General features: G+C 49.5%; 1 protein-coding gene across 8 annotated transcripts in view; it reads left to right on the forward strand.

Annotated features, from left to right (window-relative positions):
• Positions 1-24450, forward strand: part of LOC133357615 (guanine nucleotide exchange factor DBS-like) — a 198514-nt gene that overhangs the window by 143307 nt on the left and 30757 nt on the right. For all 8 annotated transcript variants that reach the window (XM_061575651.1, XM_061575648.1, XM_061575649.1 and 5 more), the window contains 6 exons: positions 48-114; positions 7026-7141; positions 16770-16839; positions 17324-17416; positions 19461-19553; positions 20640-20765. In XM_061575651.1, the coding sequence (XP_061431635.1) occupies positions 48-114; positions 7026-7141; positions 16770-16839; positions 17324-17416; positions 19461-19553; positions 20640-20765 (565 nt within the window). The remainder of the gene's footprint in view (positions 1-47; positions 115-7025; positions 7142-16769; positions 16840-17323; positions 17417-19460; positions 19554-20639; positions 20766-24450) is intronic.

The following is a 24450-nucleotide window of genomic DNA, read 5'->3' on the forward strand; positions in this document are numbered from 1 at the left end:
TTAATAGTGTGTCTAATGCACTGCCTCTCTGCCCGTTTCTTCCGCAGGCACATCATGAACGAGCTCATGGAAACCGAGAGAGCGTATGTGGAAGAGCTTCTCTGCATAATTGAGGTGAAAAATCCCCCTCGCTTTATAAAACGCAGAGATACAAAGCGAAACGTTGCACGACAATGATCACCGGGGTTGCGTGGGTCTCCCTGGAGACATTGAACGTCTGCTGGTTGCTGTCGTTTGCACGGTAATCATACAGATACTACTACACCACTGAGGTGAAAGTTCATTTGGTCAACCAGGTAAGAATACTCAGGAGACCAGGATAAGTCAAGTTTGCTTCCGGGACCGAGATAATCTGTAAACATTTTATTCTCCCCTCTTCCTGGTATTTGTGAGATATTCTTCTTTAGATTTTTCGGTCAGAATTCCGAAGTAAAATACGTGTCCTACACCCTCTACCACCCGACGCAGCCAGTGAATAAAGTTGTCATGTCGATGCACGTGCCAATTTATTACCATTTGAGCAGCACACTCACCATTTCTTTGGCTGGCCATCGAACAAAGACGGTCACAGCATCGCACGCGTTCAGATGCCCTTCTGCGGCCATCTGGAACGCTCTTCCTTCCGATATTAGGAAACCACTGGAGCTATGCACTTTTCAATCTAGATCAAAAACTTAATTTCTTCAGAACTTATTTTTGTGTTTAGTTTGTTGTCCTTCCCCCGCACCTGCGATTAGCACGGTTGGCTACGTACGGTGCCAAAGAAGTTCAACGTACACACGCACACTGGTGGTGTGTCTGAGAGCAGTCCACAACATGTAAACAACTGGGTCGTACTCAAATTGTAAATGTTGTGGGTTTACTCTCCAACACACCGGTGTGCTGTAGCAGTAACGAATTGGCACGTTCTGTTTACGTGACAAACCCTTTACTGATTGTCTGTGTCGGGTGGTGGCGGGTTTAACAACACATTTATTTGTACGCAATCTCACCCCAAAAAAGAAACCTCTATTATAAACGCGTTCTATGTTGTCTCTCACTCATAAGAGAATCGCTCGTGCGTTGGATTACACCTGGGCCTCGATTGACCCGCTGTCGCCGTTCACACGGACAGTTCAAGCTTCTGTGTAGATTTGCGTTCATTAGCAACGCTGGGAAATGGCCAGTGGCATTTAGTGATTCTTTACTAGCAATTGCCCAAAATAACTGATGGTCAAAGTGGGTGTGTTTGGCTAGGCATTAGCAAGGCAACCATTAGAGTTTATAAGAATTTAAATGTATTTTTAGCAAGCTTTACTAATCATCGCAACGGCTTATGACGGCGCATGCTGTCAGTTGCACAGGACGGGATTTCAATGAACTGCGCAAATGTCGTGCACGTGGCGATCCGACACTTTCAGTTGCTCGCAGCAACAGCGTTCACCCATTGAATGGATGATAGCAGAGATCTTTATCCTCTGCAAATGCAGAAAAGTACAAAGACGCAACAGCAATAACGCAGACTTTGGTCACAAAGGTAACTGCTCTCGTGATAATCTTCGAAAATCACTCGCTTATTGTGTGTCGTGAAATATGATCACGCGGGAGACCGTACTAATTACACAGCTTCTGACTAATACACAGTCACTCGAGCTGCATGCATCTTGTTCATAATAAATCTGAAAATATATTTAAGACCGGGAGCCAGAGCAGAGCCTCACCATTCTGGCGAATTGCCCGATGATGCTGGATGCAATTACCAGCAAAACGTCGTACTCAAAAAAAATTGTAAATGTTGTGGTTTCACGCTTCAACACACCGGTGGGCTAAAGCAGTGAACTATTTGTCTTTTGTCAACGTGACACTTTTTTTGCTGATTGGCCATGTCGGGTGGTGGAGGGTTATGACACATTTATAAATAACGCGATCTAAACCCAAAAACGTTGATTATGAATATATCAAGGATACAGACATTTTTGATCTTGCTTACGTTATGACGCTAAGAGGATGCACATTTTCTTGGTTCTTTCGGTAAAGTCACGTGACTTTACCGAAAGACCCAAGAAGATGAATCTCTGCAGTCATGAAAGCTTTAAATCGAAAAAGATGCACATTCTTCCACGCAGTAAATGTTTTTTTGGGCAATTAATAGCGCCGATTGGAATAAAAACAATTGTTAGCCCACTGACAACTCAGCTTGCGGATGATAAAAAGGAAACTTGCCGATGCTGAGCCTGCAGCATTTCACCACAAAGTTGATTTTCCAAGTGACGGCTCCACTTAGCTCCTTGGACAAAACTGTTCCTATGGGGACACTTTGCCGACACCCCTTCCCCGCTTTGTTACCACATTACACCCTCACAAACCGACACGATGTGTGCTTCATAATCAACGTATTTGGGTTTAGATCGCGTTATTTATAAATGTGTCGTAACCCTCCACCACCCGACACGGCCAATCAGTAAAAAAGTGTCACGTTGACAAAAGACAAATAGTTAACTACTTTAGCCCACCGGTGTGTTGAAGAGTGAAACCACAACATTTACAATTTTTTTTTTAATGTTGTGGTTTCACGCTTCAACACACCGGTGGGCTAAAGCAGTGAACTATTTGTCTTTTGTCAACGTGACACTTTTTTACTGATTGGCCGTGTCGGGTGGTGGAGGGTTACGACACATTTATGAATAACGCGATCTAAATCCAAAAACGTTGATTATGAATAATATTGGTCGCGAAAGCCTACACGTGTTAAACTGACAATGTGTGCTATAGTGCAGGGCGTCTTGGCAGCTGCATCCTGTCTCTGCAGGACTTGTATCATAATAATGATACAGCTATCAACTATTCAGTGTATTGGGCATGCGTGCCATTCATATAGCACGGGGCTATTATAAAATGAAGGCGCTGGTGAGTTGCAAACAGATTTTAGTTTCGCTTAACACGTAGGCTTTCGCTACCAATATCATACAGGTTTTTTTGGATTCGGTCGCGTAGATATATGAATGTGTCGTTAAACCCGCCACCACCCGCCACCGCCAATTAGTAAGGTTTGTCACGTAAACAGAACGTGCAGATTCGTTATTAGTACAGCACGCCGGTGTGTTGGAGAGCAAATGCACATCATTGGCTGCCGCCTGATGATGCGAGTTTTAATTGCTGGCGAAACGTTCATACTATATTCGATGAACAGTTATTTCGGTTAACAGTGGTGGAACGGATTTAAAACGTTAACGGAGGGACTACTTTATTTGTACGCTCGTCGTTGTCGTCGTCGTCGTTATTTTTGTTGTATCCTTTATTTAACCGAAAGCGACGGTGGATTAATACGGCCGCGGTAATAACCAGGACGGCCTGCCGGACTCGAACTGGGAAATTCTGAGACGATGGGGCGACGGCGCTGCCGCTGCGCCGTGTCACCAGCACAGATTGCGTGTTTGGGGTGGTGACGTTATACTGATCGGAGTATGCTCCTACCATTCTTTGATTTTATTATGTTTTAGTTTTATTATTTTATTACTTCCCTTCTACGTGACTTTACCGAAAGAACCAAGAAGATGAATCGGGATTATTGTATTGTTGATTCCCACGAAAAGCCATTAAAACACGATCATTTGAATGGCATTCCAACTGCTGTACGCAGGAGAATGTCGAATCCATTGCGACTCTATTGTCAATCTGACCATGTCGACCAGATTTGCTGATTAAATCTATTGCACTGCTCTCGACCGCATAATATAATATAGGAAGAGTAGGCCAAATACCCTCCAGAAGCAGCTCTCTAGAGCTCCCCAAGGACATCCGTGAAAGAGTGCTTCACAGCTCATCGGATTCCCCCTCCAGCCTAAATAAATAATTTTCTGATTCTCTGGCAGAGGCCCTTCCACGAGCGGTGGCACGAGTGAGCACTTGCAGGGCTGCACCTTTTGCGGCAACGGAGCCACGGCGTGCTCAGTGGAAAAAAAACACGCAAACACCGCGCTCGCGTGAGATGCTCGCCTATGGGAAAGGGGCCGAAACTCACGGTGCCTTTTTGCCGACGGAGATATCGGAAGCGAGGTTGCGCCTGAAATCAGAGGGGAGAGAGAGAGAGGCAACAGCGACCTTCACGCAGCGGTGAATTCGCCAAGGTTGGGGCCGAACGCCGGTGAACCGCCTCTCAGTGAGCACCGCTGTCAAAGAAACAGCTTGAACCTACGGCGTGGATTCAACGCTTTCTTTTGTGTCGCCGTTCCAAAAGTCGAGTTTCTTCTCTCGGCACGGACGTGCGCTGAGCTTCTTTCGCACTGTACGTAGCCAACCGTGCGAAAGTCGGAGGAGCGCCACGCGAAAGAATAAGACGAAAAGCTGCATTTGTCAAAATGGGAAATCGGTCCCCCAATATTATTCTGGACGCTGTTAACAAAGACATTTCCCGGTGTCACCTGTTCCCTTTTCTCATCTACTTACCTCGAGAAACACGTAAAGTTCCTCGAGATGAAAATGGCTCTACACCTCGTACCGTAAACATTATCCGAGGTTTGATTAATAGGGCACTGAGTGCGCATTCCTCCGTCCGCGAGCAACATCGGACACAACGCTGGCAACAACGTTGCGTGCAGCTCGTCGCTGGCAACGCAGGAGGCGTTGCTCCCAAGTAAACAGCCTGCGAACGCCGAGCGCGACAATTAGATTAGCGTCGGTGCCACTATTCTATTCCTGCAACGTGTTCGGGAGCTAAGTGCCAACGTCGAGGTCTTCCTGCCACTACAGGAGGGCTTCAGGAGAGAGTTTGCGTGGCTTCAGCTGTTCCCTCCTTGCGTTGAAGGGGCGCAGATGACAGCGGTTGATTGTACGGCCCATAGTTTGGGTCGCAAGGCCACAATCGCACCACTGTCGCCTGTCTTTAATTTTACATTCGTCAAGGAGATGTGCGCATCGGCCTTTTGGTTTTTTGGCTGACCATCGAACAGAGACGGTCACCGCATCGCGCGCCTTCAGGTGCGTTTCTGTGGCCGTCTGGAACGCTCTTCCTTCCGATGTTAGGAAGCCACTGGAGCTGTGCACTTTTTAAATCCAGATTGAAAACGAATTTGTTTAGAACTGCTGTTTGTGTTCGGTTTGTTGTCCTTCCCCGCATCTCCGATTAGCACGGTTGGTTATACGTACTGCGCAAAAGAAGTTCAGCATACATAGGCAGGTTAAGGACGCCATTCAAACTGCTAAGAAAAGTAAGTGGGCTTGGGCAGGACACGTCACTCCACGTGGTGACGGCCGATGGGTGAAGAATAATGAGGAATGGCAGCCAAGGAACGTCAAGCATCCGAGAGCACATCCACTGGTGATTTGGCGTTTAGAAATCAGCTCGTGTGCAGGAGCTAGGTGGGTCGAAGGGTACTTTTTGTCTTTGAGGAGGATGAGGACGATAACACACAAGGCCAGAAGGACGTCCCCGTCGTTCCGCTCTGTTCGCCAGCGTGGGTGGGAGATGGTGGTGGCCTCCTCGTAGAGTGAGATGTGTGCACGCGTGTTGAACTTCACAGCGGCACCACCTGTCACGTGTTTTCGTGTCACCGGGCAGCGACGCCTGTAAGTTGGGCGTCTAACCAAGGAGACGGAGTGATTCAATTGATATCATGTGATTCCAAAGAACACAGGATGAGATGTTATTATCCTTTGTGCAAGCACTTCCAAGAGTTCATGAACAGTGAGCCTGGTGAAATTTGGGGAGCGCATCGTCAGTAGTGAACCTTTGGGTCCTAGGGTGTTTCGGCCTTTCATACTATACACCCTCCCCAAAGGCGGCCAGCGACAGGGTGATCAATCCTACGCTTGCGTCCCATTCCCAATTAGTCATAGGAGTTGCCTTGTTGTTGATAGCCAACATCCCATGGGACTATGCATGGCAGGGGCGTCCTCATCCCTGAGTCAAGCATTGTTGACTGCATACCTCCTGGCCCTCTCACTTTGGGGCCCAGCTGGGGTCTTTCCTCTTCATCCAGAGCCACTGACTGCTGCCTTCTGCCGCCTCCGATACAGAACTTCTTTTGCACCGTGCGGAGCCAACCGTGATAATCGGAGGTGCTAGGCGGATTGCCATACTGCATATCGTGGACTCAATGAGCCAAATCTTGATATCCAATACAAAAAAGGATTAGGCCAAATAGGAACGACTCAACTGAATTAGAATGGAAATCGGTGACCTTGCAGGCAGTGACATTTGAGCGCGCAAATTCAATATTTCCACTTGTGTGTTACATCTTGACGGCGTTATCGCTGGACGATAAAGTTATCCACGTGGCATTTCAGTTGCGTTCTCCTCGGACGATTCACACAGGAGTGTCTTGCTGCGCTGGTGCCTTGACTTGACATTTTAAGGAAACAAGTGTATTTGACCTCATTCAGTGAGTTATATTCAGCCAAGGCACATTGAGCGTCCGACGCTCTTGTTGAATGGAGATGCCACAAAGCCATGAGGGCCACGATGTCAACGATCGTGAGTTTCAGGAAGCGGCGCCTTTAAATGTCATCGGCTTGCTCTCGTTCTGGACACAAATATGTTTGATTTGACAATAGGCAAGTGAGCGATCTTTGCGCGTCACGTTTACGTTGCTCAAACATTTGATAGAGACGCAGCCTGTTGTCATTCATGGCGTGGATGGTGAGCGTGCCACACATCTTATGTGTTGCACGCGTGCATGTCGATAACAGCGGCCACCACGATTGGTTTACTGACTGACGTCTCATTCATTTACTGACTCCCATCACAACTCATTCATTTACTGACTCCCATCACAACTCATTCATTTACTGACCCCCATTACAACTCATTCATTTACTGACTCCCATTACAACTCATTCCTTTACTGACTCCCATCACAACTCATTCCTTTACTGACTCCCATTACAACTCATTCTTTTACTGACCCCCATTACATCTCACCGGGTTCGATAAAATGAGTTCGACTTTGTGCGCCCCGGGGTTTCCGAAACGGCAGAGGAGCCTCAACGCTCATCGCCCATTCAACGTCTTCGCTCGTGGCTTGTCAACGCTGTCGGTGCCTTTGCAGGGCTACGCGAACCACTTCGAGGACCCGGAGATGGAGTGCCTCATCCCGGCTCAGCTGCGAAACAAGACGGAGGCGCTTTTCGGCAACTTGCCGGAGATTTACTCCTTCCACAACAGGTTTGAGAGCGCACCGCTCGGCAGGCAGACGGAGACTCGAATGCGGTCGTGCACCCGGCAACTCGCGCGACGGCTGTCGATTTCGCGCCAGCCACTCGCTCACCAGCGGGCAATCGCCTCTTCATCACTCTTCTATCGCTACTACCGTCGTTTACTCGCCCCTTGAACTTCCGCGAATTGAGTCCTCCAGCCGCGTTGAGGACTCAATCTCTGCGTATGGACATTTGTACAGTGAACTTCTTTCGCACCGTACGTAGCCAACCGTGCTAATCGGAGGTGCGGGGGAAGGACAATAAGACACTGACTCTACCACTGTGTTCATCCACCACACTGCAGGTCACAACGACTCACCCACCCACTCACTCACCGACTCATCACACTGCGGTAACAACAACTCACCCACCCACTCACTCACCGACTCATCACACTGCGGCCACAAAAACTCACCCACCCACTCACTCACCGACTCATCACACTGCAGGTCACACCAACTCATCCACCCACCCACTCACCCACCCACTCACCCACCCACTCATCACACTGCAGGTCACAACAACTCACCCACCCACTCACTCACCCACTCACCACACTGCAGGGGTCACAACAACTCACCCACCCACCCACTCACCCACCCACTCACCCACCCACTGACCCACCCACTCATCACACTGCAGGTCACAACAACTCACCCACCCACTCACTCACCCACTCACCACACTGCAGGGGTCACAACAACTCACCCACCCACCCACTTATCACACTGCAGGTCACAACAACTCACCCACTCACCCACTCATCACACTGCAGGTCACAACAACTCACTCACCCACTCACCCACCCACTCACCCACCCACTCACCCACCAACTCACCACACTGTAGGTCACAACAACTCACCCACCCTACTCTTGGAGCGCTGCTCACATGCTCCGAAATCTCACCGGAGTTTAGGCGATCGGCTTGGGGAAGAGGTGGGAGCAAAGTAGGCCAAGTACCCCTCTACAAGGGCTGTCTAGAGCTCCCTCTGGTGGAGGTTCTTCTACCAGCAGCGGCCGAGCAAACAATTGCACGGCACGCAACTTTCCACCATCCCCCCCACCCCTCCACCAGTTATATGGACGACACGGGCTTTTGTAAAACACGGATCGGACCCCAAGGAGGCAACGTGGGCGTGACACCGTGGCGCTGCTGCCTGCTGGGGAAATCTCTCCTCGGCGAGAGAAATTAAATTTGGATCATCTCGAGACGCTTCTGCTGCGCTGGCTGCGTTGCTCGCCCAAGGCGTCACGTCCTAGCTCCTTCGCGTGTTCACGCCATCGTTGACAAGTAGCAGCGGCGGCGTGCAATGATAAATTCGCACTGCGATGGCGTTCAGAAATACAGAGTCATCTTCGCGGGCTCGTGTGCTCGAGTGCGCGCGTGTAATTGCGTGTGTCCGTTCACAGGTGTCGGGGAGTGGCGGTGCAGCGGTTAGCGCGACGAACCCGGCCACCCGAGTTCGATTCCCGCTCACGGCCAACACGAGTGACGATTTTCTGAACCGGTCCTGGGCTTCCCCTAGGTCGACTCAGCCTCAAATGATAATCTTGGTGTGGTGTGTAAACATCGCCACTGGGGAGACAAAGGCGGTCGGGCGTGGTGTTGGCCACCCACCCCTCTGTGTGCCGTGCAGCCTTCATAGGTGCTCGCTAACAGCAATTGCCCCAACAGGACGTTAAGGCTACACGGGGGTTCTTTGTATTTGTCCCCGCGGGTGTTGGGGAGTGGTGGTGCAGCGGTTAGCATGCTGCCCTATGAACCCGGCCACCCGAGTTCGATTCCCGTTCACGACCAATAACAGTGGCAGTGAATATTTGAACCAGTTATGGACCTCCCCTAGGTCGACCCAGCCTTAAATTCGTATCTGGTGCGGTGTGTAAACGTCAGCACTGAGGAGTCAGGCAGCTGGGCGTGGCATTGGCAACCCTCTCCCCTTGCGTGCCATGCCGTTCTTCATAGGTGCTCGCTAACAGCACTTGCCACAACAGTCTGTTAAATGTGTAATGGGTTCAATTTAGGCGCACACACTTCTTGGGAGGCAACACTCATTTATTAATTAACACAACGTTTATTCAACAGTTACTCTTACTCTACACATAGGGTGGTGACCACCGACCTACACTAGCTAACACACAATTGTATTTTAGTCTCTCTCCAGCGTGACCCAGCCAGGTGGCTGCTGGCAGTCCGCTCACTGTAGGTCTTCTCTTCTGGCATCTTCACGAGGTGTCTTCATTCTTCTCAGGAACAGCCCTGCTCTGCCTTCACACCACCCTTATATCTCGTCTCTCTGGCGTGGCCGGCTCCGCCCAGGCCACGCCTCCCTTCCCAGGCCACGCCTCACTTCCCAGGCCACGCCTCACTTCCCCCCACCTCTGGGAAGGTCCGGATCCCTCCAGCACGTGACCCCCCAGGCACCCCCTTGGGGCCCCCAGCCCTCGTACGGGCCAACACAGTAGTGACCGTTCTGTCACTACATCACCCCCTCCTGTATAAACACACAGCCGTCCCCGGCTGTAACACAACTGTGAACATCGAAAAGGTGTGCCTCCGAACCAGCAACATCAATAAATGACCGGCGACCGATAAGAAATACAATCACGTAATATATACAGAATCGACGAGGGTAAAAGGGAACCGCATAGAAAACGGGGAATTAACAACAAATATATATGAAAACTGGCTAACCCACTTACGCTACAGCACAGCCCCCCCACCGTTAGAATCACGCATGCAATGACAGTCACCCGTTAGCACCCCCCCCGCCTTTCCGACGTGGCGTCACAACCAGTAGCACGCGTCGGCCATATCGGGGGGGGGAATTTCCATGTTACCACCCCACCGCCTTTCCGACGTGGCGTCACAACCAGTAGCACGCGTCGGCCATATCGGGGGGGGGGATTTCCATGTTACCCCCCCACCGCCTTTCCGACGCGGCGTCACAACCAGTAGCACACGTCGGCCATATCGGTGGGATTTTAACCCAGTCTCTCTCCAAGACTCGCATCGCAGCATATAGCTGTACCGACCGAGCTGAGATGACCCAGTCTCTCTCCCAGACTCGCATCGCAGCATATAGCTGTACCGACCGAGCTGAGACGACCCATCGTTCACTCACTGCACAACATGCACCCTAACAACTGAGGGAAACAGTCTCAACGTAACAGGCCAACTCCACCCGAACCTTACGAATCTCCAGCCCACTGTTTCAACGCGCCTCAGAGGGTCTCAACCTCCGAGCCGTCAGGTCAAGCTGTCAGCCATAGCATGACGGGACCACCCTCCCTGAGCCATGTGAGCGCACAGCCCACAAGGCTAGACAAGCCACAGAGTGTCTCGCTCTCCGGGCTGTCAGGTCAAGCCGTCAGCCATTGCATGACGGGACCACACACTCCGAGCCATGTGAGCACACAGCCCACTAGGCTAGACATGCCACGGAGTGTTTCAATCTCCGGGCTGTCAGGTCAAGCCGTCAGGCACAGCATGACGGGACCACACTCTCCGAGCCATGTGAGCGCACAGCCCACTAGGCTAGACATACCACGGAGTGTTTCAAGCTCCGGGCTGTCAGGTCAAGCCGTCAGCCATTGCATGACGGGACCACAACGTTCATGTTAGACACGCAACACTCACTGGGCCATCCTGGTCAGGATCTGCGCCCCAAGATAAGTGACAGCCAGCACCACAATTCCAAATCCCTGGCAGCATGTCACCATCGCAATTTAACACCATCACAACACATACAATTTGAATTATGATCCCCCACAGAACTGATCCAATGCCGAACAGGTACGCACAATTTGTGACGATCCCGAATATTCAATGGTCACAACAATACACCTCACATCCCGTATCCGTACACATCATCTCCGAGACTCGCATTGCAGCAATGCAGCTGTACCAACCGAGTGGAGAGAGCAATGCAATTTGACGGCAATTAACGGAAACGCACCCCCGATCCATGTAGAACACAAGGAGCATTCCCGCACAAAAGACATCATCTGTGCAACAACGGACAGGAACCAACCAGTGAGTTTGAAACAAACCGAACCTGTCACTTCAAAATCCCCTTCAACATTAACCATGGGACTCAGGGCATTCGAATTTTGAGAGAAAAAAACTGTACACAAACCCCAAGAATCGCCGAATTGATTAATACAGTATATGCAGTATACGAAGTTCGTACAGTCAATCATTTGGCACAATGCACCATCCAGTCCCCACATGGCAACACACACAATCAATACTCCAGACAATCCGTACATAGTAAATAATCACAAGCAAGTACCCAACATTCCATACACTGTTAACAATGACGATCAAAGTTTCTGACAGTTGCAAGTGACAATCACGAGCGAAACTCCATACAGTATACACAATAACAATGGTGATTTCGCAACACAACGATGTAACAACACGAGTCATTAACACGGCAACATACAGGATATCCACGGAACTCGGGACACCAACAACGAATTAATCATTAACTACACGCAGAAGATACCGATCTCGACGCCGTAATTAACAACAAACACTGGTCGCCGCGTCAATTTCTCACGCACACAACCGGACGAACACGTTCCGCAACCCAGCGAGTAAAAAAAAACCACCCGCGATCGCAACCCGGCACACGCAAGATGGGTGAAGTTATTATTATTATTTTTATTGGGGCCGGGTGCTTGTCAAGTCATAACTCGCCTGGCAAACTGTGTATAGCGGAGGGCGGCAAGGTGGAGCACTGGAACGGCCCGAAGAATCTTTGATGGTGAACACGGCCTGCTGTTGCGAACCCATCCACCTCTCACGCTCGAGCAGAAGGCTGGAACTCCCCCTCTGCAGGCGTTGATGTCGGCGGGAGCGGCATTTCGGCAGCAGGAGCGGTGTTTTGGCGGGAACAGCGCCCCGACCAGCCGCCGAAATGGCGGGAACGGCGTTTTGGCGGGAACAGCGCCCCGACCAGCCGCCGAAATGGCGGGCCCACCGCGTGGCCCGCATGCCCGGGCCTCCCCCGCCAGCCACCGCAGCGACGATGGTGTCCTCTCGCCGCGGCTCCGTCGCTCCGTTCCCGATGGCGGCGAAGCAGCAGTGCGATGCAAGTCCCGCCGCTCCGCGTGCAGCGCCATCTCTCTCTCTCTCTCTGTCACCGGGGCTGCCATCCCCGGGGCTGTCCGAAGGATGGTCGTCACACCATCCCCGTCGTACGAAGACGTCCAGATGAGTTTTATATTTGTTTTTCGTGTGCCCATTTTACTTCCCTAGGATAACACCTAGCAATATTTATTTTTCCACAACTTCTGACACCAAATGTAATGGGTTCAATTTAGGCGCACACACTTCTTGGGAGGCAACACTCATTTATTAATTAACACAACGTTTATTCAACAGTTACTCTTACTCTACACATAGGGTGGTGACCACCGACCTACACTAGCTAACACACCATTGTATTTTAGTCTCTCTCCAGCGTGACCCAGCCAGGTGGCTGCTGGCAGTCCGCTCACTGTAGGTCTTCTCTTCTGGCATCTTCACGAGGTGTCTTCATTCTTCTCAGGAACAGCCCTGCTCTGCCTTCACACCACCCTTATATCTCGTCTCTCTGGCGTGGCCGGCTCCGCCCAGGCCACGCCTCCCTTCCCAGGCCACGCCTCACTTCCCAGGCCACGCCTCACTTCCCCCCACCTCTGGGAAGGTCCGGATCCCTCCAGCACGTGACCCCCCAGGCACCCCCTTGGGGCCCCCAGCCCTCGTACGGGCCAACACAGTAGTGACCGTTCTGTCACTACAAATGCTACGTGTTTTTACTGGTAGGATCCTCCTGGTTACACCAGCCCACAGGGATTATTGTGTCCGTCCGTCCGTTGTGCAGGGAGGGACTGGGTGGGGATTGAGGGGCTGGGTGGGGAGGGGCTGGGTGGGGAGGGGAGGATGGGGAGGGGCTGGGTGGGGAGGGTGGCGAGGGTGGGGCTGGGTGGGGAGAGTGGGGCTGGGTGGGGAGGGGCTGGGTGGGGAGGGTGGGGCTGGGTGGGGAGGGGAGGGTGGGGAGGGGCTGGGTGGAGAGGCTGGGGAGGGGCTGGGTGGGGAGGGTGGGGAGGGGCTAGGTGGGGAGGGTGGGGAGGGGAGGGGCTGGGTGGGGAGGGGAGGGGCTGGGTGGGGAGGGGCTGGGTGGGGAGGCTGGGGAGGGGCTGGGTGGGGAGGGTTGGGAGGGGCTGGGTGGGGGGTAGGAGGGGTGGGGCTGGGTGGGGAGGGGCTGGTCAACCCGTGGTGCCCTTATAAAACTCAACGTTTAACCTACTCACGCCGGCTTGTGCCCGCCCTCACAGTCGGCCATTATTGCGGAATACACCACGCCGCCGTTGACCCTGGCCATTGACCGAGCAACCCAACGTTCCTACCAGCTCCCTCCGCAGGAATGTGTTTTGTCTTTGTGCGTGTGTGTCATTGTCAGTGTGTGAGAGTGCGAGTGAGTGTCACTCTGACATTGCCGAGGTCTGTGGGACGTTGAATTCCACCAATGTCATAACCAAGGCAGAATGAATCATCAGCACCCAGTGTGTTTATGTGGATTCATCTGCCAGGGTGAGCAAACGTGTAGCAGTCTGCGCTACGAACCCGTTGACCCGAGTTCGATTCCCGCTCACGGCCAACACCAGTGACGATTATCTGAACCGGTCCTGGGCCTCCTCGCCTAGGTCCACTCAACCTCAAATGAGTACCTGGGTGCGGTGTGTAAACGTCACCACTCGGGAGACAAAGGCGGCCGGGCGTGGTGCTGGCCACCCACCCCCTTGTGCGCAGTGCCAGGCCTTAACAGGCGCTCGCTAACAGCACTTGCCCCAAAAGTCTGTTCAAGGCTATAGGGGTGATCTTTGTCTTTGGTGCATCTGCCCACCATCTCAGTCAGTCAACCCATGGCAACCTGGCTCTGTGCCGTGGCCTCCTGCCAGCGGCCCATCGTCACTTCACGGTGGCCTCAACGTGCATGGCGCAAGCGTCGTGGTGACATCACCGTGACTTAGTGGCGAACGGCGGAGGCTGTTGTTGTTGTTGTTTGTTGGTGTCGGAGAACACCACCACCACGTGACCCAAAGTCTGCTGAAGGCAACAGCAGGGATGTTATCCTTGTTGACATATGGCTTTGACAATGGTGGGTAAACACCCAAGTAACAAAAGCTCCATACGCTCAGGGGCAACGCCAATGATGCTAAAATGTAAAAAAATGTAATCGCCGATCTGTTTGGGAATTGGCCCTTCATGCGCTGTGAAGAAAGGCCATTTCTCACCCTGTTAGGGCAGCGTTATTGGTGGATGCGCGTTTCTCCTTGTCGTACGTTCTGTGTACGCGTGTACTGGACGTGAAATTGTTTTGTTCTGTAATTGCTGGACATTTGAAGCCACCCTTGAGACGTGCACGTTTGGACTGTACCATTACTCCAGGGCTCAGCTTACACTGGCTGTCACTGAAACACTCCAGCTAACCACCCACCCCCTCCCCCCCATAACCTAACAATGAAACGATGGCACAGTCCAAAGCACATGGTCACGCATACATGTTGTGTTGCAGCTGACTGTTGTGAAACATACCACAGTACATAGTCACAAAAGCCATGGTCAATCCACTGCTGGATGAAGGCCTCTCCAAGCCATTTGTGTTTAGTTTTTTGTCCCCCCCACCCCACCCTGCGCCTCCAATTAGTACGGTTGGCTACGTACGGTGTGAAAGAAGTTCAACATACATCACCATCTCTCACAGTTCTGCGGAGTAATATCTACTCGGAGCCCGCGTACGAGTTGATTTCATTTTGCTCCATCTCCTCCATGGGCATGCCCGTTGACTCGTTCCAAACCTTGGCTGCCAATCGATCATCATTATTGGGTTGGCGTGGTGACGAAATGTTTACTACCTCGCCTGGTATGGAGGAGGGCGTGGGTTTGATCCTGACCCTGACGCCTGCTCTATATTTGGAGTTTGCGTGTCTTTCTCCCCGGTCTTTCTCTCGGGGTCCTGCGGTGTTACCCTCCACATTTACAATTGACGTGCGATAATTGTTTTTTTGCCCTTTTATCTGGCAACAAAACTGACACCTTTGATTTTTTTACAAGGAGTCATGTGTTGCATAGACCACAATACCTGTAGTCATAATGCAAACAAAAAACATAACTGATAATGTATGCACTGTCTTTAAAGTTGATTGGTCCACACCCGAGACAGCTTTCCTTAGAGCCTTATCTCACAGGGTGTTGGACCGGATGACGCCTATATTTTTTACTGGCAAACGGTGAATCGACGTGCGTTTAGAGTATTTGGCTGCTATAAATTTTAACATTGATAAGCCACTTTCGTTGAGCTAAAATTTGTGGCCAGGTCGCTTCTGAAAATAGAGCTACATAGCTCAGTGGGGCCTTTCCTGGTCAAATAAAAAATAGTTTAGTTTATTATTCATGGAAAGAGGCCATCGCACATTCTGCCGATGCTTCCTGCCAAGCCCCCTTACATCTGTTTAACACGTCGGCTTTCACGAGCAATATCATCCCTAATAGAGGGGTTATGGATTAGATCGCGTAAATATATAAATGTGTCCATACTTCGATTTAAAGCTTTCGTGACTGCAGGGATTCATCTTCTTGGTTCTTTCGGTAAAGTCACGTAGAATGGAAATGATAAAATAATAAAAATAATAAAATATTTCTCAAGACGTTTCGGCCACAACGTAAGCAGCCGTCCTCAGGTGAAGAACAGGTCTGTCGAGAAGACAGAGTCTGACTTGCGTTGTGGCCGAAACGTCGTGAGAATTATTTTATTATGTTTTATTTTTATTATTTTATTATTTCCATTCTACGTGACTTTACCGAAAGAACCAAGAAGATGTGTCCATACTCTTTGGCTCTTTTGGTAAAGTCACGTAGGTATAAAATAAAATAAATCACGACGTTTCGGCTTTCCCACCTGATGACGGACGCTTGTGTTGCGCCCGAAACGTCGTGATTTATTTTATTTTCTACCTACGTGACTTTACCGAAAGAACCAAAGAGTATGGATTCCTGCAGTCACGAAAGCTTCAAATCAAGATTTAAATGTGTCGTTAAAACCCACCCTGTGGCGGCGGGTTTTAACGACACATTTATATTTACGTGATCTAACCGAAAAAACTCTATTATGGACCCCTTACATCTTTTAATAGTCTGGATGACGTCATTAAGCTGCACATGTTATCGAATCCATGTGTTCCTATTTCTGTCCCTACGCGTGCATCTCTCCTACGAATCTTTGCCCGCCGTGGACTGCAGGCAAGCTGCTAAGCAGCCACACAAACTGGGTCGCCGAAGTTGTTCATTTTTCTAATTATAAGAATACATGTATATAAAGTTGCAGCGTTTATTAACGTTCTTAATAAATTCCTAAGAGATCGATTCTTCCACGCGTGGTTCAATGCGTGTAACGTACACATTGCTTTAAATCGACGCATCCTGACGGTGACGACGATGGAAGCCGCGGCGCCGTCCGTTCGTCCGGACTTCTGTGCGAAAAAGAGCTTTGTTGCTCTTCGGATTTCTCCCAGGCTGAATAAAGATTACGATTCTGTCTCTTTGCAGCGTGTTCTTGCGCGAGCTGGAAGCGTACGTTGACCAACCGGAGCTCATCGGAAGGTGCTTCCTACAAAGAGTAAGTGCAATGGGGGGAGGGGGGGAGTGGGGGAGTGGCAGTACAGAAAGTGGGGCTGCTGTACAGTTTGTAAGGACGATTATTGATCAGTAGCTCCTCGTTAGGTGTGGGTTCTCTCCAGGTGGCAGAGTTCCTTCCCACTCGGTGAAGTGGCTCAAAGAAGCGGGGAGAATGGGGGCGCCACGGTGGCGAGATGTTGACTACCTCGCCGGGTATACAAGAGGTCGTGGGTTCGATCCCGACCCCTGATGCCTGTACATTTGGAGATTGTGTGTTGGACTGAAATCGTTAAAAATGTCATTGCCCGTAATGTCAGCCTGTTATTTAGTACCCATTTTTATTTACGTATACAGGATACGTATAACGCATGTATCATCACGCGGCGTCGATGACAGTCGCGTGAGAGTGTGGGGTGTTTGTTGTTGTTGATTTTGTGCATTTGTGCTTTTTTTCTTCTTCTTCGGCTGATCCATTCCCAACGCAGAAAGAAGACTTCCAGATTTACGAGAAGTACTGCCAGAACAAGCCCCGCTCGGAGGCCGTGTGGAGGCAGTTCGCCGATGCCGCTTTCTTCCAGGTGCCCAGGTCACGAGCATCGGCATCACCGTGGCCCACATTCGCTCCTCGCCTTCCCCTCGTAGCCGCAGCAGCAGCAGCAGCAGCCGCAACAGCCGCTTGTGGCTAAGCCATCGAACAAAGACGGTGGCCACCGCATCGCGTGGCGCTTTCAGACGCGCTTCTGCGGCCATCTGGAACGCTCGTCATTCCGATATTAGGAAGCCACTGGAGGCAATGCACTTTGAAAGCGTCTTGATTGAGAACTCATTTATTTAACACTGCTTTTTGTGTTTAGTTCATGGTAACCTCCGATTAGCACGGTTGGCTATGTACAGTGTGAAAGAAGTTAAATATACATACAACATACATACAGTTAGACTTCTCCACAAATCTGGCTGTCGCCTGATGAAGCTAGTTGTAATTACTGGCAAAACGTCGTACTCAGATTGTAAATGTTGTGGCTTGGCTCTCCAACACACCGGTGTGCTGTACTAGTGACGAATTGGCCACGTTCTGTTTACGTGACAACCCTTACTAGTTGGCTGTGTCGGGTGGTGGCGGGTTTAACGACACATTTATATATTTACGCGATCCAACCCAAAAAACCCACTACTATGGATACATACATTCCCAATGCTCTTGTCACGATCGACGGGATGTGATGACCCATTGCCACGCGACTCCTTCCACTTCGAAATGTCCCGCAAAACAATATTTGTCCGTCCACTTGCAAGAATCTTGGCCGCGCCAATCGGGTGCCAGAGGAGGCAACGTCATGAGGCCTGCCCACCGTAGTCGCTGTGGTCCCAATGACAGGGAGCTCAAGTCACTTCTGTCACGGCATCTTTATATTCCAGGGGCGCCACAGTGAAGAGATGTTAACTATCTTCTTGGTTCTTTCGGTAAAGTCACGTACAAGGGAAATAATAAAATAATAAAAATAAAACATAATAAAATAATTCTCACGACGTTTCGGCCACAACGCAAGCAGCCGTCCTCAGGTGAAGAACAGGTCATTTCCCATAAATATGCTAAATTTTTCTTGATATGCAAATTCCTTTGTCAAGGCGCCCCTTCCCCCCTCCAACCCAGCTTAAATATACGCTGCCAAGCCTGGTGGTGCCCATTCAGACGCTGTCTTTCCGACAGACCTGAGGACGGCTGCTTACGTTGTGGCCGAAACGTCGTGAGAATGATTTTATTATGTTTTATTTTTATTATTTTATTATTTCCCTTCTACGTGACTTTACCGAAAGAACCAAGAAGATGAATCCCTGCAGTCACGAAAGCTTTAAATCGAGATGTTAACTACCTTGCCCGGTATGCAGGGGGTCGTGGGTTCGATCCCGACCCTGAGTTTGCGTGTCTCTCTCTCCCTGTGGTAGAGTAGATTTTTTTTTCTCCGGTTCCTCCGGTATTTCCCTCCACATTTTGAACGAGTATTTGGCCGCGACAGATTTTTCACGCGATAAGCCGCCTCGTTGAGCAATAATTCATGGCCAGGTCACTTCTGAAAAATAGCTACATTCCTCAGTGGGCCTCATCTGTTCAAATTAAAAAAAAACACTGCAGACCAACAACTCGTCGTGCGGCCGATGCTTCGGCTTAAGGGCTGGCCTCTCATTCCACCAGTGCGCTGGGAAAATGCTGCTACCCACCGTTCTCCGCAGCCATCATTGTTCGCGATGGACGTCCGAACAGAGGAAGGGGAATAAGATATTGAAACGAGACGCACATTTCCGTCACTCTCAATGTTTTTGGATGCTGACACGCGATGGACTACACTTGCGAATGACATCGCGCCATTTAGTTTTGCCCACCTGCGAAGCAGACGTTTGCTTCGTACGTTTAAACACTTCGTGCGCACAAGTGGAATTAACCGGGGCGGCCACTGGCTTTACGAACCGTGCATCTTTGCGACAGGTGGCGAACACGGCGCCGCTAGGTTGTGTCACCCGCATATGAAACGAAAAAAGTTATCCGGCTTGGCCACTCGGACGTTTCCTGGGTCATGTTGCACGAGGCTTGCACTCGTTCATTTGTTCAATGCATTTTGCGTTCAGGAGTGTCAGCGCCGTTTGGACCACAAGCTCGCCCTGGACTCGTACCTCCTGAAGCCGGTGCAAAGGATCACCAAGTACCAGCTCCTGCTCAAGGTACGGACTTCGCCGTGTGCCTCGCATCGACTCCCGTCCACCGTCACGGAAGTCCGCGATCCGTCGTTAACTCAAGTCCTGCCGTAACACGCCGCAACGGGGCTCGAAATAATTTTGTCTAAGCTCCGTCCGTCTGTCCTGTCCGTCTGTCCGCCCGTAATGGGGAGGAGCACCCTAGCCCTTGTGCAGGTGTGTTCCGATTGTGAGAGAGAAAAACTTCAGGATGAAATCGTGTTGTGTAAAAATATATCTTGAAAATATGCAAACTCGTAATGCCCTGGTCGCTACCTCCCGGGCATCCGTACTGCCAGTTGGATACTTCTGAGGACAATCACATGATGGAAAGCATTAAATAATCCGCGCATGTGCATGGTTTTTCTTGCTTATTTTGTGAAGTAAGATGCAAATCACAACAAAATCGAACGGCTCTTGTAGATTTATCAATGGAAGAAGAGCTTGATAGCTCATCGGATTCCTCCAGTATAAATAAATATTCTGGTTTTGAGAAATATTCTGAGATTCATGCGGACTTCGTTTTGTAGTCAACTGCCTTTCCTGAATGAGATGAAAGAGGTCCTGGCCGGTGAACTGAAACCTGCGGAGTCAGTGCTCAAAACAGAACTGCCTTCAAGTTTTGGGGAAACACTCTTAGATCACAAGTGTAAACAAATCAACTAACAAAGAGCAGAGCAGTCATAAACTGTTCAATGGGAGCCCACCTGGAGGGTTGTTTGGCCTACCCTTCCACGCCGGACGGATGTCTTGGGAGAGGTAGGAGCATCCACACTTTACCCCACCGCACGCCACCCGCCGGCCGCCTAGCTCGGTGGCGGTACCCATCCGTACCGCCACCACTGGCTCGACAGACGCGGGGACATTCAACAAACAAAAATAAAACCGGCGGCCTCCAGATTACAACTCCGCGTGCAAGTGCGCGCCCGTTCTCCGATAAGAGTTCGGGCTCATCTAGCCCGGCGCCACGGTATTAGACAACCCACCACCACCACCGGCGGGTGACCGGACCGCCTCTGCACTCTGCTCGCTGCGCTCCAAGGGTTCTCTCTCTGTCCGCGGTGCGCTGTGCAGGAGATGCTCAAGTGCAGCAAGAACTCGGCGGGAACGCAGGAGCTGGAGGAGGCCCTCGCCGGCATGCTGAGCATCCTCAAAGCCGTCAACGACTCCATGCACCAGATCGCCATCACGGGCTTCGAGGTCAAGAGTTCACGCGGTGCCGGCCTGGCTTGACAATAAACAAACAAACCAAAAATTACGTTGGTGAAGCCGCTGCTGCTGCTGTTGTTGCTGTTGCTCTTGCTGCTGCTACTTCTTCTGCTGTTGTTGCTGTTGCTGCTGTTGCTGCTGCTTCTGCTGTTGCTGCTGCTGTTGCTGCTACTGTTGCTGCTGCTGTTGCTGCTGCTGATGTTGCTGCTTCTGTTGCTGCTGCTTCTTCTGCTGCTGCTGTTGCTGCTTTAGCTGTTGTTGCTGCTGCTGTTGCTGCTTTTGCTGTTGCTGCTGCTGTTGCTGCTGCTGATCTTACTGCTTCTGTTGCTGCTGCTTCTTCTGCTGCTGCTGCTGCTTTAGCTATTGTTGCTGCTGCTTTGTTGTTGGCAGCCTTGCACAAGCGCAATTAACAACATACATTCAACACATTTGTCAATAACAACACTGGCCTTAGAAATGGAGCTTTATAATAATAATCAATGTGTCGGGTGATGAACCTTCTTCATTGCACGTGAATAAATATATTCATGATTTATGTGCTCATGCTGAAGGGCAATTGCCCGAAACGTCGCCTATTATTCGTTTCTTTTTAAGGCCACGCTGCGTGATTGACAAATGTGTCGCGCATTTTTGGCTCTACATCCGAGTTGGGACAGGGACAATTAGCCGATGAGGTCGATCGCCGGACTTAAAATTGTACCCGGCTACATTTTATTATTTGTCGTCTACTCCGTGGACGCGTTCTTAGCCTTCGAACATGACCAGCGCTGGTTGAGTGTCTCTCTCTCGTGGCCGTCGCGAGTCCCCGCAGCCACGGTGCCATCGGTCAACTTTAGTGCAAAAGCATCGACTACATTTGCCACGTGATGGACGTTGAACCCAGCGGTTCAGTCACGAGATTATCAGCTCGGGCGGTGCGGCAGTCGGTCAGATGGGGCCCCAATATTCGCTTTGTCTCGCTTAGATTTGAAGTTTTCGTGACTGCAAGGGTCCATACTCTTTGTTTTTTTCGGTAAAGTCACGTATGTAAAAAATTTAATAAAAATAGATTAAATCTCGACGTTTCGGAGGCAACACAAGCTTCCGTCATCAGGTGTATCACTTGATACAGTAATTTTGCTTTGACGGTGCCACCTGAAGACGGAAGCTTCTGTTGCCTCCGAAACGTCGTGATTTAATTTATTTTTATTTCATTTTTTACCTACGTGACTTTACCGAAAAAAACAAAGAGTTTGTCTCGCCTAGTCGCACTCCGGCTATTATACATCACGGCTTCTCTTGCCCTAACCACATCGTTACGTTTCGATTTAAAGCTTTCGTGACTGCAGGGATTCATCTTCTTGGTTCTTTCGGTAAAGTCACGTAGAAGGGAAATCATAAAATAAACCAAATAAAACATAGTAAAATAAAATATTTTATTATCTGGTCTGTCGGAAAGACAGCGTCTGAACATTCAGACGCTGTCTTTCCGACGGCTGCTTGCGTTGTGGCCGAAACGTCGTGAGAATTGTATTTTATTATGTTTGATTTTTATTATTTTATTATTTCCCTTCTACGTGACTTACCGAAAGAACCAAGAAGACACATCGTTACGCTCACAGTCTCGCCAATTGTACACTGTAGTGGCGCTCAGTCTTTGCCAAATGCAGCCACTGCAGATGAATAGCAGCACCTCTTTGCAACATAACGTGACTGCTCTAATTGAATTAAAATAAAACTTCGGAATGTGAATCAAAGTTCGTTCGCTTTCTCCGTCCGCTTGTCCTGGCGACGATCGCGGCTGAATGAAAGCATTTTCCTAAAAACAAACATTTAATTTAAACCGCATTTTAATACGTTTGTGTTATTTTACACTGTTGTTGAAAAATGTCTCGTAGTGATTGCCAACTCGTAGCTTTGGCCACCATGGGGAGGCCAAGGCACCCCCCAATCTCGGCACGCTACCGGTTGAACTTGTTTCACACCGTATGGAGCCAACCACGATGGTCCGACTTACGATATTTCGATCTTACGATGGGCGATAGCGATACGACAAAATTGTAAAAAAATTTAATTTCGCGCGGCAGGCAAACGCAGCAGCGTACGAATCTTGGTGAGTACAGTACAATATGATACGTTACGATACGTTCAATGCATGTATGATACGTAGCTTTAGCAATTTCATTTGAGGGTTACTACGATACGATACGTTCAATGCATGTTAAAACATTTTTTATAGCAGATAGGATTGTTTCCTGAAAAAACTTTCTACTAAATTGCATTTCATATAGGTAGGCTAAGAATTTACCTTGTTTTTTTAGTTTACATTTTACTGTGCAATATAGTATTGTAATTAATAAATACAAATATTATATATCTTCTTGGTTCTTTCGGTAAAGTCACGTAGAATGGAAATAATAAAATAATAAAAATTAAACATAATAAAATAATTATTATGTTTTATTTTTATTATAAAACATAATAAAATTGTTATGTTTTATTTTTATTATAAAACATAAGAAAATAATGATAATGTTTTATTTTTATTATTTTATTATTTCCATTCTACGTGACTTTACCGAAAGAACCAAGAAGATGAATCCCTGCAGTCACGAAAGCTTTAAATCGAAATGTTATATAGTTTATACAGTACGGTACTGTAAATTGCTCTATTTTGCTAAATTATCATCATTCTTTAAGACTCCTGGGTAGGCTAGGCCATCTTCGACTTACGATATTTTCGACTTACGATGGGGTCGTCGTAACGCATCTCCATCGCAAGTAGAGGACTACCTGTAAAACCACGACGCGTTGGTTGCAGTCTGTCCGTGCGTGTGCGCAAGTGCCCATTAGTGCACACGTACTGGACACGCCTGCAGTGTGTAGAGGGACGTGTGTGCGTACATTGATGACACAGACGAAGAATTTTGTGCTTCCGAGTTTGAAATCTTTAAAGGAGAAGGATGCGCGTTTCAGAAACTCTCGGTCTAGAAGGTTCCCCCATATGCAAGTGGCAAACAATGCAGACGGGGGAACTGCAGTTTCATAATCGTTTACACCGGCGATATATGATTATTATATTCTTGGGTTTTTTCGGTAAAGTCACGTAGGCAAAAATTTTCAATTAATAAATAAATATATTTACACGACGTTTCGGAGGCAACACAAGCCTCCAGTCTTCAGGTGGAACCGTCAAAGCACGCTCGCTGTATCAAGTACTGATTTTTATCTTATTTCAATTTTTATTTTTTACCTACGTGACTTTACCGACAAAACCCAAGAATATGAATCCTTGCAGTCACGAAAGCTTCAAATCTAGAAATATGATTATTATTTTTAAAAAATGTTCACGGATGTTTGCTCATGCTTTAGGAGGGTTCTGCCAGGCGTTCCCAAGAAGGGGCCAATGATTGCTCTGTGTGTTCCATTCGAGAAACTTGCGGGTACATTTTTAAACATCGCGTAATCGGACCACAACGCGAGCACAGGGCGTCCTACTCTTCATGAATGACGTCGCGGGACCTTTGAACGTCCGCTGTGGAGTGAACGGCGCGCGGTGTTTTTAATCGGTCGATTCGCCCCCGCCGCAGCAGTGTTAATCGGGGAGGCCGCTGGATTCGAACCGTGAACCTCTGCTACGAGAGGCGAGCGCGCGACCGCTGAGCCGCGTTACCGGTCCATCTGATCAACCACTTTG

The sequence above is a fragment of the Lethenteron reissneri genome, chromosome 58 (genome assembly GCF_015708825.2).
Source record: "Lethenteron reissneri isolate LAM-NWPU_2019-01 chromosome 58, ASM1570882v1, whole genome shotgun sequence".
Classification (NCBI taxonomy): domain Eukaryota; kingdom Metazoa; phylum Chordata; class Hyperoartia; order Petromyzontiformes; family Petromyzontidae; genus Lethenteron; species Lethenteron reissneri.